The sequence below is a fragment of the Hypomesus nipponensis genome, chromosome 17 (assembly GCF_054491055.1).
Source record: "Hypomesus nipponensis isolate SF chromosome 17, ASM5449105v1, whole genome shotgun sequence".
NCBI classification, from domain to species: Eukaryota; Metazoa; Chordata; class Actinopteri; order Osmeriformes; family Osmeridae; genus Hypomesus; species Hypomesus nipponensis.
The window spans coordinates 18,551,012-18,564,325 of NC_140377.1; the positions used below are offsets into that span (position 1 = coordinate 18,551,012).

Sequence of the window (13,314 nt, forward strand, 5' to 3'; positions counted from 1 at the left end):
TTTATATAGACGGTAAAATTTATATCAGAAAATGTGAAGTGGCTCGGTCTCTCTCGATTAAAATAATTAACAATTGCATTGTTATATCTTTCAGGACAAAGATAACGGGGTTGCCCCCCAACAATCTGACGTCACACCACAGCGACTCAGTAAGCAAAATGGCGTCGTACTGTATGACTGTCACTCGGCTACGGGTAAGAAAAACCTTATTCTCTTTTTAAGAATTTTTGATTTTCAACACTCTTGAAATTTGAGGCAGCTGTTTGAATATACAACTATTTCAGCAAGCCTCTAACTATAACGTTAACATATAATGTATTGTGGACAGATCGTGATCCATCCCCGCCACAGGTCACCGTGTCCCCCGTTGCGTGGAGTTGTTGACAGCAACAACGGCTAGCTAGTCTTTAGATAGCTTGCTGTCTGGTTAGCTACGGCTTCTAGTTCATGAAAGCAGATGTGAGACACAATTTATTATAATAATATATTATCTAATTGTGTGATCGTTTGGATATTTGTGGATCTAACGTTAGTGGCCCAAGTGTACAGCTGTTTTACAAGGTGATCACAAGGTTAATGAATTTATCGCTAAGTGCGCATTGACTTGCCAGACAAGTCTTAGTACTACTGCTAACGCCGGTAGCTGCTAACGTTTTAGTTACAAATGAGGCAGTAATCAGTGGATGTACGATTTGTGATGATGAAATAAAACGTATTCATCCTCTCATTATCTCATCGTTATTCCAAAATATATTCATATGGGGTTATATTTGCCCTGTCTCAAGTCGCATGCTCATGATTAGGCCTACGTCTTAAACGATTGCCCATAATTCATCATAGTTTAATGTTCTGTACTTCACTCACGTTCATTGTTGTTAAACCAACCATTTATCTAATAGGTAGACTTATAATGTATGAGTAATGTAACGTTGTATTTTTATAATGCAGTAACTTAAGCCAGATAACATATGTTTGATCAAGCACCAGCCCTTTTTCCTAAAACGACATCAAAATAATACATTTTCTGTAAATTATTTCCAATTCTATATTTGGTTGTGTCACTGACCTGAAGATTTGGTTTCAGCATTGTGAACTCTGACAGTAAAGTCTACACCTATAAACAAGGTTGCCAGGTCTGTGTGACAAAACCAGCCCAATGGCCAATCAAAACCAGCCCAATGGCCAAACCAGCCCAATATCAGAACTCAAAATATGCCCCTGCCAAACCATTGCTTTTAAAGTTCAACAGCATTGCTATCATGCCAAATGTATTGTAATATCTACAAAGTAACACCAAATGTTAAGTATGCCAGCATTAAAAACTGTTTTCAGGAGGTTTTCTCAAGAGACTGAGAGCATTAGTGCACCCGCACAGTGCGTGTGTGTATGTGGGCGGGTCCCATGTCCTTGTGTGTACATGCTGATCTGGAGTCAGTTTGGTAGGATTTGGGTATAAATAAATTATTTCATTTAAAACATGGATTTTTATTTAAAGATATTCATGTAATTTGCATGCAAAATAGGTCTACCTGAACCAGCGGACAAAAAATTCAACCCGCGGCAACACTTCAAAAGTGGCAACACTGCCTATAAACATACAGTGCCAGACCTGGAATGACCCCACTATTTGCCGATTTCATCATCTCATCAGCCAATCAATGTTAGCTCTTGAAACATTGGCAATACATCAGTCTAGTTCTGCCTATGATTAGGCTATAATCAAGGGCGTAGGTTTGGTTGTAACAATGGTCAGACATAGTTTTACAAAATCCTTAACGAATACTTTTACAAGTTTGTAGTTTGTTTCAAGGTACTAGCTAGCATAGGTTCGACCGCAACATCTCCATTAAAGACAAATGAATGTCCGATAGCTAGCAAGCAGACAATTCTAGTTGTGTTCCAGAGCTAGCAAAAGCTTGTTAACGTTAGAAATACTAGGCTATACATTTTCAACAATAATATACAGGTGTAATATAATTCGATTTTTAATCATTTATTATTCACTCAATTGTAGCCTGCCAAAAAGCCAATCATTAAATCTCTTTCTCACAGTCCCACTTCGACGCTCACCTGACCACTGGTAGCTGACAGGCTGGTACACATTGTGATCAGCGCTCTCATGCCAATCAGGAGTGACGCTGTACTTAAAGAGAGTTATTGATTAATTGTGGAGCAGAAAATGTTAAACAGCAGAACATTTTAAAAGAATGAAAAAAAATATGTTTAGACTCGCAGTTATTTGTGGGGACAATTACATGTTTCCTAAACATTGGTGGGAACATGCTACGCTACCGTCCCACCCTAAATTAACGCCTATGGCTATAATTGTATACTACAACTTATTTACATTTAGTCATTTAACAGATGCTCTTATCCAGAGCGACTTACAGTAAGACAAGTACCAGGACATTCCCCCGAGGCAAATAGGGTGAAGTGCCTTGCCCAACGTCATTTTGCACAGCGGGGAATCGATCCGGCAACCATCTGATTACTAGCCCGACTCCCTCAACGCTCAGCCATCGGACTCCCTGTTATTTAGGCCTAGTTTTCCCATCACATTCTTATGTGTAACCTGCGTTCAAACCAAACTTTGAGTAGGATTTAGGTGTGTCCAGCATGTCGTAATGTAATAAGTCAGCAAAGCAAGTCATAAAGGTTTGATGAGAAGTAAAACTTTTAATTGGCTTCAATGACTCCTTCCTTCATCCCTCAGCTTGTTCTTGGAACAGGGGCAAGGAGACTCCATGTTTCCGCTGCCTTCAATGCAAAGGCCAAGGTCGCCATGAGCCGCTTTGAGCCTGGCTCCAGCATCAACTATGAGAAATTGCGTGAGAACATCAACATTGTCCGCAAGAGGTTATTATCTGTTTTACATACCATACACACACATGCCACACACAAAGCCCAACTCTGGCAAATGTCTCGACTTGCCACCTTACAATGATAACTAAAATAGACTTTAGTTTGTAAAAGCATTTGTAGCTCGTCACATGGCTACCTAGCCTTAGGAACTCAAAGCCTAAGCAACAAATTAGGGTTCCACTGTGAACTGGTTCAGATGATTAACATCTCACTGACATGCTGAAACGTTCAAATCCCCCGGTCTCTTCTCCTTCTCAGGCTCAACCGCCCCCTTACCCTGTCTGAGAAGATTGTGTACGGCCACCTGGATAACCCAGAGGAGCAGGACATTGCTCGGGGCCGCACCTACCTGCGCCTGCGTCCGGACCGCGTGGCCATGCAGGATGCCACAGCTCAGATGGCCATGCTGCAGTTCATCAGCAGCGGCCTGCCCAGGGTGGCCGTGCCCTCCACCATCCACTGCGACCACCTGATCGAAGCTCAGATTGGTGGTGTTGAAGATCTGCAGAGGGCAAAGGTGAGAGGTCAGGGGTCAGGCCCGGTTGGCGTGTGGGGACGGGGGGGTTTAGAGACTCTACAAAGACTTGTTTGGGATCTGATGTTGTAAGAGTGTAGATGTCATGGGTTTGCGAAAGCGTTGTGGATCGTTAATGTTGTTTTCATTAGTTAATGTTCAGCAATCCCCATTGCACATGCTCCAGTGGTTTAGTGTAGTTTTTTGTACAGAGTAAACTGTGATTCTTCCCTCTCGGCCTCATACTCATCCGTCCTGGAGCGACACCCCACAAGCACCACCACACTCACTAATGCATACAGTATGCATCTACATGTCATTGGGAGCTTTCTGAAAGACTACTTATGTGTTATCAACATGTCAATTTATTATAAGAGACACAATACCTTAACAGCAAATTACTTTTACAGCTGGGGAGACTGGACTGATTTTATATGTTTAGTGTTAATCACCATCAGGGGTGGAGCCAGAGGTTGTAAACATTAGGGGCTTTAGCCCAAACCTAACCGAGACCTAGTCTCGGTTTGATGTTAGGTTCGATAGGGACTTCCACAGGTAATGTGAGCAAAGTTTTTTATCATTAATTTGAGCACAAAATTGTTTTTTGAGCTTTATGTAATATAAACATTACGTTGAACTCGTTGGATTTTGATATATTTGCCAAAAATGACAACCCAAATTTTTACCTAAAAGATTTGAGGCTTTTGAGAAAACATATGGCTTCGCAACGCAAACAGGGTGAAATGATGAGTGAAGGTGTGAAGGTTCTGTCACTAAACCGTGTCGCGTATCCTTGCGCTTTTTAAAGTGGGTATACGGAAATCCTGACCCTTCCTAGTGGGTATACGGTGTATACCTGCGTATCACGTAGAGTCTACACCACTGTCATGCTGTATACTTCAATGCTACAGTGAGGGTTACATTTAGTCATTTAGCAGACTCTCTTATCCAGAGCGACTTACAGTAAGTAGAGGGACATTCTCCCCGAGGCAAGTAGGGTGAAGTGGACACAAGGACACAACGTCGGGAATCGAACCAACAACCTTCTGACTTATAGCCCGACTCCTTAACCGCTCAGTCATCTGACCCCCAGAGGGTTGTAACGAAATGAGTTAGTTTTTAATAACCAGCTAGTTCAAATTAGGACTAGTGATATTAGGTAATCATGGGTCACTCACTCATCTTACCTAGACCGAGGTCAAGTTGAGTAACGAGCATTAAGGGAATTAAGGACTGCTACCTGGACAAACTGGTGCTGAGAAGATTAGTAGCAGTAGCAGCTGAAAATATCACTCATGACCTTACTCCCCTCTCTTTCACTTCTAACCCAGGAAGTGAATCAGGAGGTGTACAACTTCCTGGCAACTGCTGGAGCCAAGTATGGAGTCGGCTTCTGGAAACCTGGCTCTGGAATCATCCACCAGGTACAGTGTGCAACTTTATGGTAGCACATAAAGTAAATGGTGACTGGAATGAGTAAGCTATTCTGAGGTGAACACTTGGGCAGTGTCCATCGATGGCTGTGCACGTCATCACCTGACTGGCATGGTCTTTTACCTGGATAGATCATCCTGGAAAACTATGCCTACCCTGGAGTCATGCTGATTGGCACAGACTCCCACACGCCCAATGGGGGGGGGCTGGGGTCCATCTGCATTGGAGTGGGAGGAGCCGACGCCGTGGACGTCATGGCTGACATACCCTGGGAGCTCAAGTGTCCCAATGTGAGTGCTGAGATTGAACACATACCATTGTCCTAACATGTCTTCAACACCCCTGTTCATGACCCTAAACCTTTGTGTCCCTCCCTCACTCGCTCTCTCTCTCTTATTATTATTGCTCTCTGTCTCTCTCTTCATCCATCCCATCAACCATTACAATCATCCTCAAATCCTCTCCATCGCTTTCTGTCTTTGGAACCAGAAGGAAAGCATAGCTGTTACTCGTGTTATAAATGACCTTTGACCCTCAGGTGATAGGTGTGAAGCTGACGGGCAGCCTGTCTGGCTGGACCTCCCCCAAGGATGTGATCCTCAAGGTGGCTGGCATCCTGACAGTCAAGGGTGGCACCGGAGCCATCGTGGAGTACCACGGACCAGGGGTGGACTCCATCTCCTGCACAGGTGAGGTCTTGGCTTAGTTTGTCTTGGGGTTATTTGGGGGCATCATTTGTCAATGATGGCTGCACAAGGTTTTGCATTTTCAAGGCTTTCCAGTTGGTATAAAAAGTCTTGTCAAATCAAATCCACATTTGTATAGTTTTTTTTTTTTTTTTTTCAAGCATGTCACATGCTTCACAGATAGTCTCGCTATGTAACCCTCTCCTGCTGGTTTCAGGCATGGCCACTATCTGCAACATGGGGGCTGAGATTGGAGCCACCACCTCTGTGTTTCCCTATAACCACCGTATGAAGACCTACCTGGAGAAGACCGGCCGTGGAGGTCAGCACCAACCCAGCCGACCTCCTCCACCACTCTCACCTTCACATGTCTGTCCTCTCCTCAAGCACTTTAGAAGGCTACTCTTTCTCTTCCATTCTTTTTTCCGTTGTTCACCCTCCCATTCTGTTCTGTCAGATATCGCTGCCCTGGCTGATGAGTACCATGAAGACCTGGTCCCTGACAAGGGTTGCGAGTACGACCAGGTCATCGAGATCAACCTGAGCGAGGTAGGTCCACTCTCAAGTCTTCCTTCGTTTCCATCCAGCGGGGATTCGTGCCTCTTTCCATTTTTGTCCTGATCGTAGTGCATGTTCAGAAGGGGTAACCGTGTTTGTCTCGTGCTTCTGGCAGCTGAAGCCCCACATCAACGGGCCCTTCACCCCTGACCTGGCCCACCCTGTGTCCGAGATCGGGGCTGTGGCTAAGAAGAACGGCTGGCCCCTGGAAGTCAAAGTGGGTCAGTGTTTGCTCTGCTGTCCGTTGCCACCTCCTATTCCCCTGAGTGTTACTCCAGTGTTTCCCCTGTGTTGATTTGGCGGCCCGCCACGGATACATTTCTGCCGCCACGGTATCAGAAATGGGGCTGTACACAATTTTAGGCCGTCTTATCAGCCGTGATTGTTGGAGCGCATGTCGGAGAATAGCACAGACGCACTTCACAGCGCAGTTGAGATTGTGCGTGTGCGTCCTTGAGAACTGTAAGTCGTATAACTTATGTTGTCAGTTCATTTAAGCCTGTTATTGTATTAGTCTATAGTTCTTGCAAATTTAAATGAAGTTAACTGGTGATTTTCGTTGTTTGTTTGTTTGCTTCCCCTGCTAGCAAAATTGCACGTCTGTTGATTTGATAGCGATTGCTGCCCTTGCTCACGTTTGTTTCTTAGGTGCATTATTATGCTTAAGTAGTTTTAATGAATAAATAGTGGGTATATTGTTATTATTTGCTACAGAATGCTTAGCCTATCAAGATCAAATGAAGCAGACAGTGTACATGCTTCCGAGTGGCCTACCTTAATCAATAGGCTAGGCCACTGACCATTAACAATAAGTTGTTACGTCAATTATTAATTGGCAGCATTTATGCCATTTAGAACATACTGTAAGGTGTCTTTAAGTATGCCAACTTTATTTCTTTAGGGGAAACAGGACGAAAATATGTGCAATATTACATTAGCGATTAGACTATTACATTAATCTGCTCCGAAATATAGGGTTAGGGTTAGCACTTTGTTTTTTTGGGGGGGGGGGGGGGGTTAGACCTGACCTGCCCCCATTGCTAAAAACAAATTCTAGGGGAAACACTGTACTCCCTAATCAAACTTTATTAGTATAGCCCTTTTTACATGCAGTGTCACAAAGAGCTTTGCAAGTTTCCCAAAGATCAGACTTGAAACCCTATGGTCCATGCAAAGTATCAATACAGTTCCCTCTTCGTCTCCTAATCTCCCTTTATGGGTGACCTGGTTTGCATCCGCAGGTCTGATTGGCAGCTGCACCAACTCCAGCTACGAGGACATGGGCCGGGCCGCCTCCCTGGCCAAGCAGGCCCTGGACAAGGGCCTGAAGTGCAAGGCTTCCTTCACCATCACCCCCGGGTCAGAGCAGATCCGGGCCACTATTGAGAGGGATGGCTATGTGAGTGTCCCTACCTCCCTGCAGTGGCTTTGAAGGAGCAACCTTCTGTACTGGAAGATAGACCAAAAAATATGTATTTACCGGACAAACTTCTTTGTGCTCTATAGGCTGACACAGTTTGTCTCTTTCTCCTGTAGGCCAAGATCCTGAGTGATGTTGGAGGAGTGGTTCTGGCCAACGCCTGTGGGCCTTGCATCGGCCAGTGGGACAGGTAAATCCTCTACAACTCTCATCCAGTTTGCCTAGAATGTTCTAAATCTGGAGATAAGGCCTTGTCACAGGGAGCGACGGGAGCAGTGACCCTGCCGCATGTCTCCCTTTTCAGGAAGGACGTGAAGAAGGGAGAGAAGAACACCATCGTCACGTCCTACAACAGGAACTTCTCCGCCAGGAACGACGCCAACCCCGCCACGCACGCTTTCGTCACCTCCCCTGAGGTACACGTCACCCCCACGAACACACGTCGGCAACCTTCTCATTGAAATCCCCTTCTGACCCCGGTGTCCCCCGCCACACTCCCCCGCCCTCCTCCGTTCCCCCAGATTGTGACGGCCATGGCCATCGCCGGCACCCTGAACTTCGACCCTGAGAAGGACTACCTCACCGACGCCAACGGCAAAAAGTTTAAGCTGGAGCCTCCTACCGGGGATGAGCTTCCTACCCGCGACTTCGACCCGGGCCAGGACACGTACCAGCACCCGCCGGCCGAGGGACGCTCCGTCCAGGTGGATGTCAGCCCCCAGAGCAACCGCCTGCAGCTGCTGGAGCCCTTCGACAAGTGGCACGGAAAGGACCTGAAGGACCTGCGCGTCCTCATCAAGGTGAGAGAGGGAGGGGGGAGGAGAGTGAAAAGCGAGCAGGGAAGGAATTTAGACAAGGAGAATCCATCAAGGAGGGCCATCCTCTCCTCTTCGTCAGCCGTTTCTCCTCCTCCTCCTCTTCTTCAGGTGAAGGGCAAGTGCACCACTGACCACATCAGCGCCGCCGGCCCCTGGCTCAAGTTCCGAGGTCACCTTGACAACATCTCCAACAACCTTCTGATTGGAGCGGTCAACACCGAGAACAACGCCGTGAACAAGATCAGAAACCTGCTGACCGGGGAGCATGGAGGCGTGCCCGATGTGGCTCGCCACTACAAGGTGAGACACCCAGGAAGAAGTGTCCTAACATAATACATAGGGGTGGGAATCTTTTGGTACCTCACGATACGATTCGTATCGATTCGTGGGGTCCCAATTTGATAAAAAATCGATTCACGATTTTTTAAATTCACGATTCTTCAGATTCACGATTTTTATAATTTGTAATCACATTTCGATTCAATATATACCCACATTTGATTCCAGTTTGCTGTTTAGTGTTACCTAAAAAAATCTCAATGCATCAAAACCTTAAAATGTATAGCTTTTCCTTGCAGTTTAGTGAACTCATTGTAAAAAAAAAAAAAGATTTTTGAAATGTATGAATCGCTAGAAGACTGAAACACGATTCAAATGCGAATCGATTTTTCCCCCACCCCTAATAACACAACAACACTCTTCTCCGAAGTTGACTTCAGGTGTACGTAGATCCGCGGTAGCTTCCCTGCCGCCTCCATCTCAGTTGTGTTGCGGTGTGACTGGGCTACTCTTGGTACTGAGTATGTGACCGAGGATCTCCTTGTCCTGCAGGCCAACGGCGTTCAGTGGGTGGTGGTGGGAGATGAGAACTACGGCGAGGGGTCCAGCAGAGAGCACGCCGCCCTGGAGCCCAGACACCTTGGGGGGCGCGCCATCATCGTCAAGAGCTTCGCCAGGATCCACGGTACGCACACTCGACCTGAATTGGAAGTCATTTACATTTACATTTAGTCATTAGTCATTTAGCAGACGCTCTTATCCAGAGCGACTTACAGTAAGTACAGGGACATTCCCCCGAGGCAAGTGCTCAAGGACACAACGTAATTTGTCATGGCCGGGAATTGAACTGGCAACCTTCAGATTACTAGCCCGATTCCCTAACCGCTCAGCCACCTGACTCCCCTTTGATGTGTGTTAACTTCACAGACACACAGTCGCAGGCTGGCATGAGGGGGGAAAGAGTCGATACTAACCGTCACAAGGCTCGAGTAGAAGAAGAAACATTGCTAGATGCTAAATACAAGAGTGTGTGTAAAAGCACACACTCACACACAGATTGAATATGGGCATTGTTCTCCTTGACCTTGATTTGCGGCGTAATAAATCTGGGCACAGAGACAGAGAGCCTTTCTCTGTTTACACAATGGCTGTTCGATGTGAGCCGGTTCCCCTCGCGCACTCTTTTGTTTTTCCCCCTCCTCCTCTGTCTGTCAGGTTTTCTTTCTTTTTTCCTTTCTTGTCATTGTCTCATTTTCGGGCCCCTCCTCTCTTTTTTCTCAGAGACCAACCTGAAAAAGCAGGGTCTACTGCCCTTGACCTTTGCCGACCCTTCAGACTACGACAAGGTCCGTCCAGACGACAAGATCTCCATTACTGGACTCCAGTCCTTTGCCCCAGGCAAGGTGAGAGACCATTCCCCCAGATACCTGCTCTGATTTCCATATCATAGGGATGAGGATCCTAGACCTAAGAGCTGGTCCCATAGGACCCCCTAAGGCAGGGCTGTGCATTCCTGCTCCAGGAGATCTATCCTCCTGTAGGTTTCCACTCTAACCCCAGATATAACAAACATGACTCAGCTTGTCAACCAGCTAGTTACCAGAACCAGGTGTGCTGGTTTAGTGTTGGAATGAAAAGCCCTTAAGGCTTTTGCACGGTGAAATCCTAGTCAGTTTAGCAGATGTAATGGATGTTGTCATGGTATCGGTTTACCAGACTGGAGTTGTGCATAAGATCCTGATTCTCTCTCTGTCTCTCTCTCTGTCTGTCTCTCTGTCTGTGTCTCTCTTTCTCTGGGTCTCTCTTCATCAGCCCCTGACTGCTGTGATCACGCACATTGATGGGAGCCAGGAAAGCATCACGCTGAACCACACCTTCAACGAGACGCAGATCGAGTGGTTCCAGGCAGGCAGCGCCCTCAACCGGATGAAGGAGCTGCAGCATTGAGGCCCAGAGGCGGGGCTAGTCAGGCCTGAGGGGCGGGGCCTAGAGATAGTGAGAAGGATGGGCTTCATAGAGACCGAGTGAGATTGGGGAGGAAAGGGAGTGAGAGAGAGTGAGGAAGGGAAGGCGTTCTGGCATGGTAGACTTACCTTGTGAGCGTAGGCACACCTGTAGACAAGTACCATCAGACTGCTACACATTGGCACTACACACACGCATGGATACACACTTGCACACATACAAGCACACAACCCCGGTCGCTGTACAAATGAAATGCGCACACACACACGACACACACACATGATTACTTTGAACGAACTCCCCCCATACACACACCACATGCGTCTTTGTTTGAGCATAACATAGTGTGTTACTGTTCTAGGCAGCACTGCTCCTATTGGCAATGCTACAATCATGTGGGGCAATCCCATTCGTCAAGCTTCCTGCCATTGACTCAATCCAGTCGTATTCAGTGTACTCCTACCTGACATGCACACACAGAGAAAAGAGCCCATCTTAAGATGTTTACTGTTAAACTCCCATGCACAATCCCTGCCTGTACATCGTTGCTGTTGTATCATTGTGTTCCTTCCATCAAACAGACCTATAAGCTCTTTCATTGGGTTGTACCTTCAACTGTAATTGAATCTACCCCCAGTGTCCTGAGTTTTCTATCACATCTGATATTTATACTCTGTGCGACTAGCTGATAGCTTATCAGGCTTGACTTGAAAGAAAGCGTTTTACTCACCGGTAGTGATTATAAGGTGGGTTTCTCTACTGTATCAGAATGCTGGACTGTACCAGGCTGCAAGGAGCACTCAGGGGAATAGGAAGGAGTTGTCTGAGGAACAGTAGTTGGGTGCAGTCCTACTTTGTCCTATTTTTTCATCTGACCTCTCGTCGTAAATGAGTTTTTAACTGAATTCTCTGCCCTGTGGTAGCTGTGTGACGGCTGTAGGCCTCAGTCTTCAAACGCACCCAGTATTGCTGCTCTGTGCATATTGATTGTAAATTTACTTTCTTTTTTTTTTAATTGAAAGACGTGTTCCATATCATGTAGGAAGAAAGCTCACGGTACTTCTTGAGCTGGGGCCCCTCTTCTCTGTGTGAGTGTACATAGGTAGGAGTCAACAACTGAATTCATGCAGCTGCTCTGATTGTTGCCGTCCATGTGTGTTGGTCCATGTATGGTGGTGTTTGCATGCTTGACCCTGATCGACAGGTGTTATTCCGTCCATGTTCCTGTCTCCGTCTATCCACTTGTGCTGCCTCTTTCTCTCCGTTCTAACACAACGACTCCAGGCCCTCTCACTGCAAAGTCCTAACCTGAGACCCACAGGAGCTGTGGGAACCTCAGCAGTGCTAGTGTTGATGTCGGCAGGATATAAACTAGAGGTGTTATTCTGAGTGGAGTTGTCTCAAGTTAGGACTTGGCCTGGGGGGAAGGTTGTCTTCTACTTCGTCATTTATGAAAACTAAACGCACAATCTAGTGTTCAGATTCCTGTTCACTAGCGCTATGTAGTATTCGAAAGGCTTTCTTCGCTTATTATGTGCTCTTTTAATCAGCAATCGCTGCACTCCTTAGACTCCAAGCCCAGTTTGTGTGTTGTTTCACAGGACTGAGGCATTCTCTGTTCAATTCAATATGAAAAATACTAATGTAACTGATGAGATATGTTCTATTGTGTCATTGTTTTAATCCTGGTCCTGATGTTTGGTGTAGAATCTTGCCATATTGTATGTGGAGTTTGCCTAGACTGATGAAAGTTAAACGTTTTCTATAATGAATGCTTGACAATGATGCAGTGTGATAAGAGTGACACTTGGTTTTGAGTCGTCTTGGGAGCATTGTCCATCTCCTTTTCCTATGATTGTTTCTGCGTCAATACATGCTATCATTGAATTGCATCAATTAAAGGCAAGTTCTGATGCCAAAAGGCACACAATCTCCATACTTGTATCTCAATATTCCAAGATTCCCATGGAGGAACTAAAGTTAAATGGCCAGTGCTCCCATGACTGATGTATGTGTATGTAAAGGCAGTTTGGGCCTCAGGTGAATCCTATACCTATATGACATAGCAGCATATTGCATAAAAGAGTGTACATATACAATATATATATATATATATATTTACACAGAGAGGAAATGAGCATGATGTGTCGCTGTTTAATTTAGAGCTTTCTGCTCTCTGTGTGATGCACTGTAGCCTAATTTCAGAATACAATGTTCCAATAGTCTTCATATAACAAATATCTCCAGTCTCCTAGCTTCACAAACCATTCAACTATTTGACAGTAAAATCAAATGAAAGATAAAGTGTGCAAAAATAATGTGAATTGGATTGTACTGCAAGGTATTGGATTGGAAGTTCAGTAATATGCTTTATGCTGTTTTCCCAAGGGATGAAGTCAGGTTTTCCCATTTAATTATATTTTTACATGATTTAATGATGAGTGAAGGTGAATGATGCCCTGTTTTACAGAGGTAGTCTAAAGAGGTTCTACTGAGAGCACAATAACTACTATTACTAAGATTCAATTCTGTTTAATCATTTCCTCAACTTCAGAAAATGTGATGAATTGCTGGTAATTTGCTTCTCTGATTTGTCTATTGCAGTAATCGCCAAAGATGCCTCCATCCATTTAATCAATCTAATGACCAAATACAAATAAATCCCTGTTCATACCAGCTGTTGTGTTACAAAATAAATACATTGGTTTTGTTAGGTGAATTATCCTTGATTTTTCTTTGATGAGCTCTCTTATTAAATATTGTGTCAAAATGTGCATG

General features: G+C 45.3%; 1 protein-coding gene across 3 annotated transcripts; it reads left to right on the forward strand.

Moving 5' to 3' along the window:
* Positions 1–145: 145 nt before the first annotated feature.
* On the forward strand, positions 146–13,310 carry LOC146253819 (aconitate hydratase, mitochondrial-like). Of its 3 annotated transcripts, none has more exons than XR_014731769.1 (18): positions 146–194; positions 2,714–2,856; positions 3,121–3,379; positions 4,708–4,800; positions 4,942–5,100; positions 5,349–5,499; positions 5,714–5,818; positions 5,954–6,045; positions 6,170–6,275; positions 7,296–7,453; positions 7,591–7,664; positions 7,779–7,890; positions 7,996–8,274; positions 8,401–8,592; positions 9,124–9,256; positions 9,853–9,974; positions 10,384–10,595; positions 13,141–13,310. XR_014731769.1 is itself a non-coding variant. In XM_084677824.1 (18 exons), exons 1-17 carry the CDS (start codon positions 159–161, stop codon positions 10,516–10,518), a joined length of 2,349 nt encoding a protein of 782 aa, XP_084533950.1. In that variant the 5' UTR covers positions 146–158; the 3' UTR covers positions 10,519–10,566; positions 13,141–13,310. The 3 variants fall into 3 exon arrangements, 2 of the variants coding, with proteins under 2 accessions (XP_084533950.1, XP_084533951.1); XM_084677824.1 differs by having other exon boundaries at positions 10,384–10,566; XM_084677825.1 differs by having other exon boundaries at positions 10,384–10,476.
* The last annotated feature ends 4 nt before the right edge of the window (positions 13,311–13,314 follow it).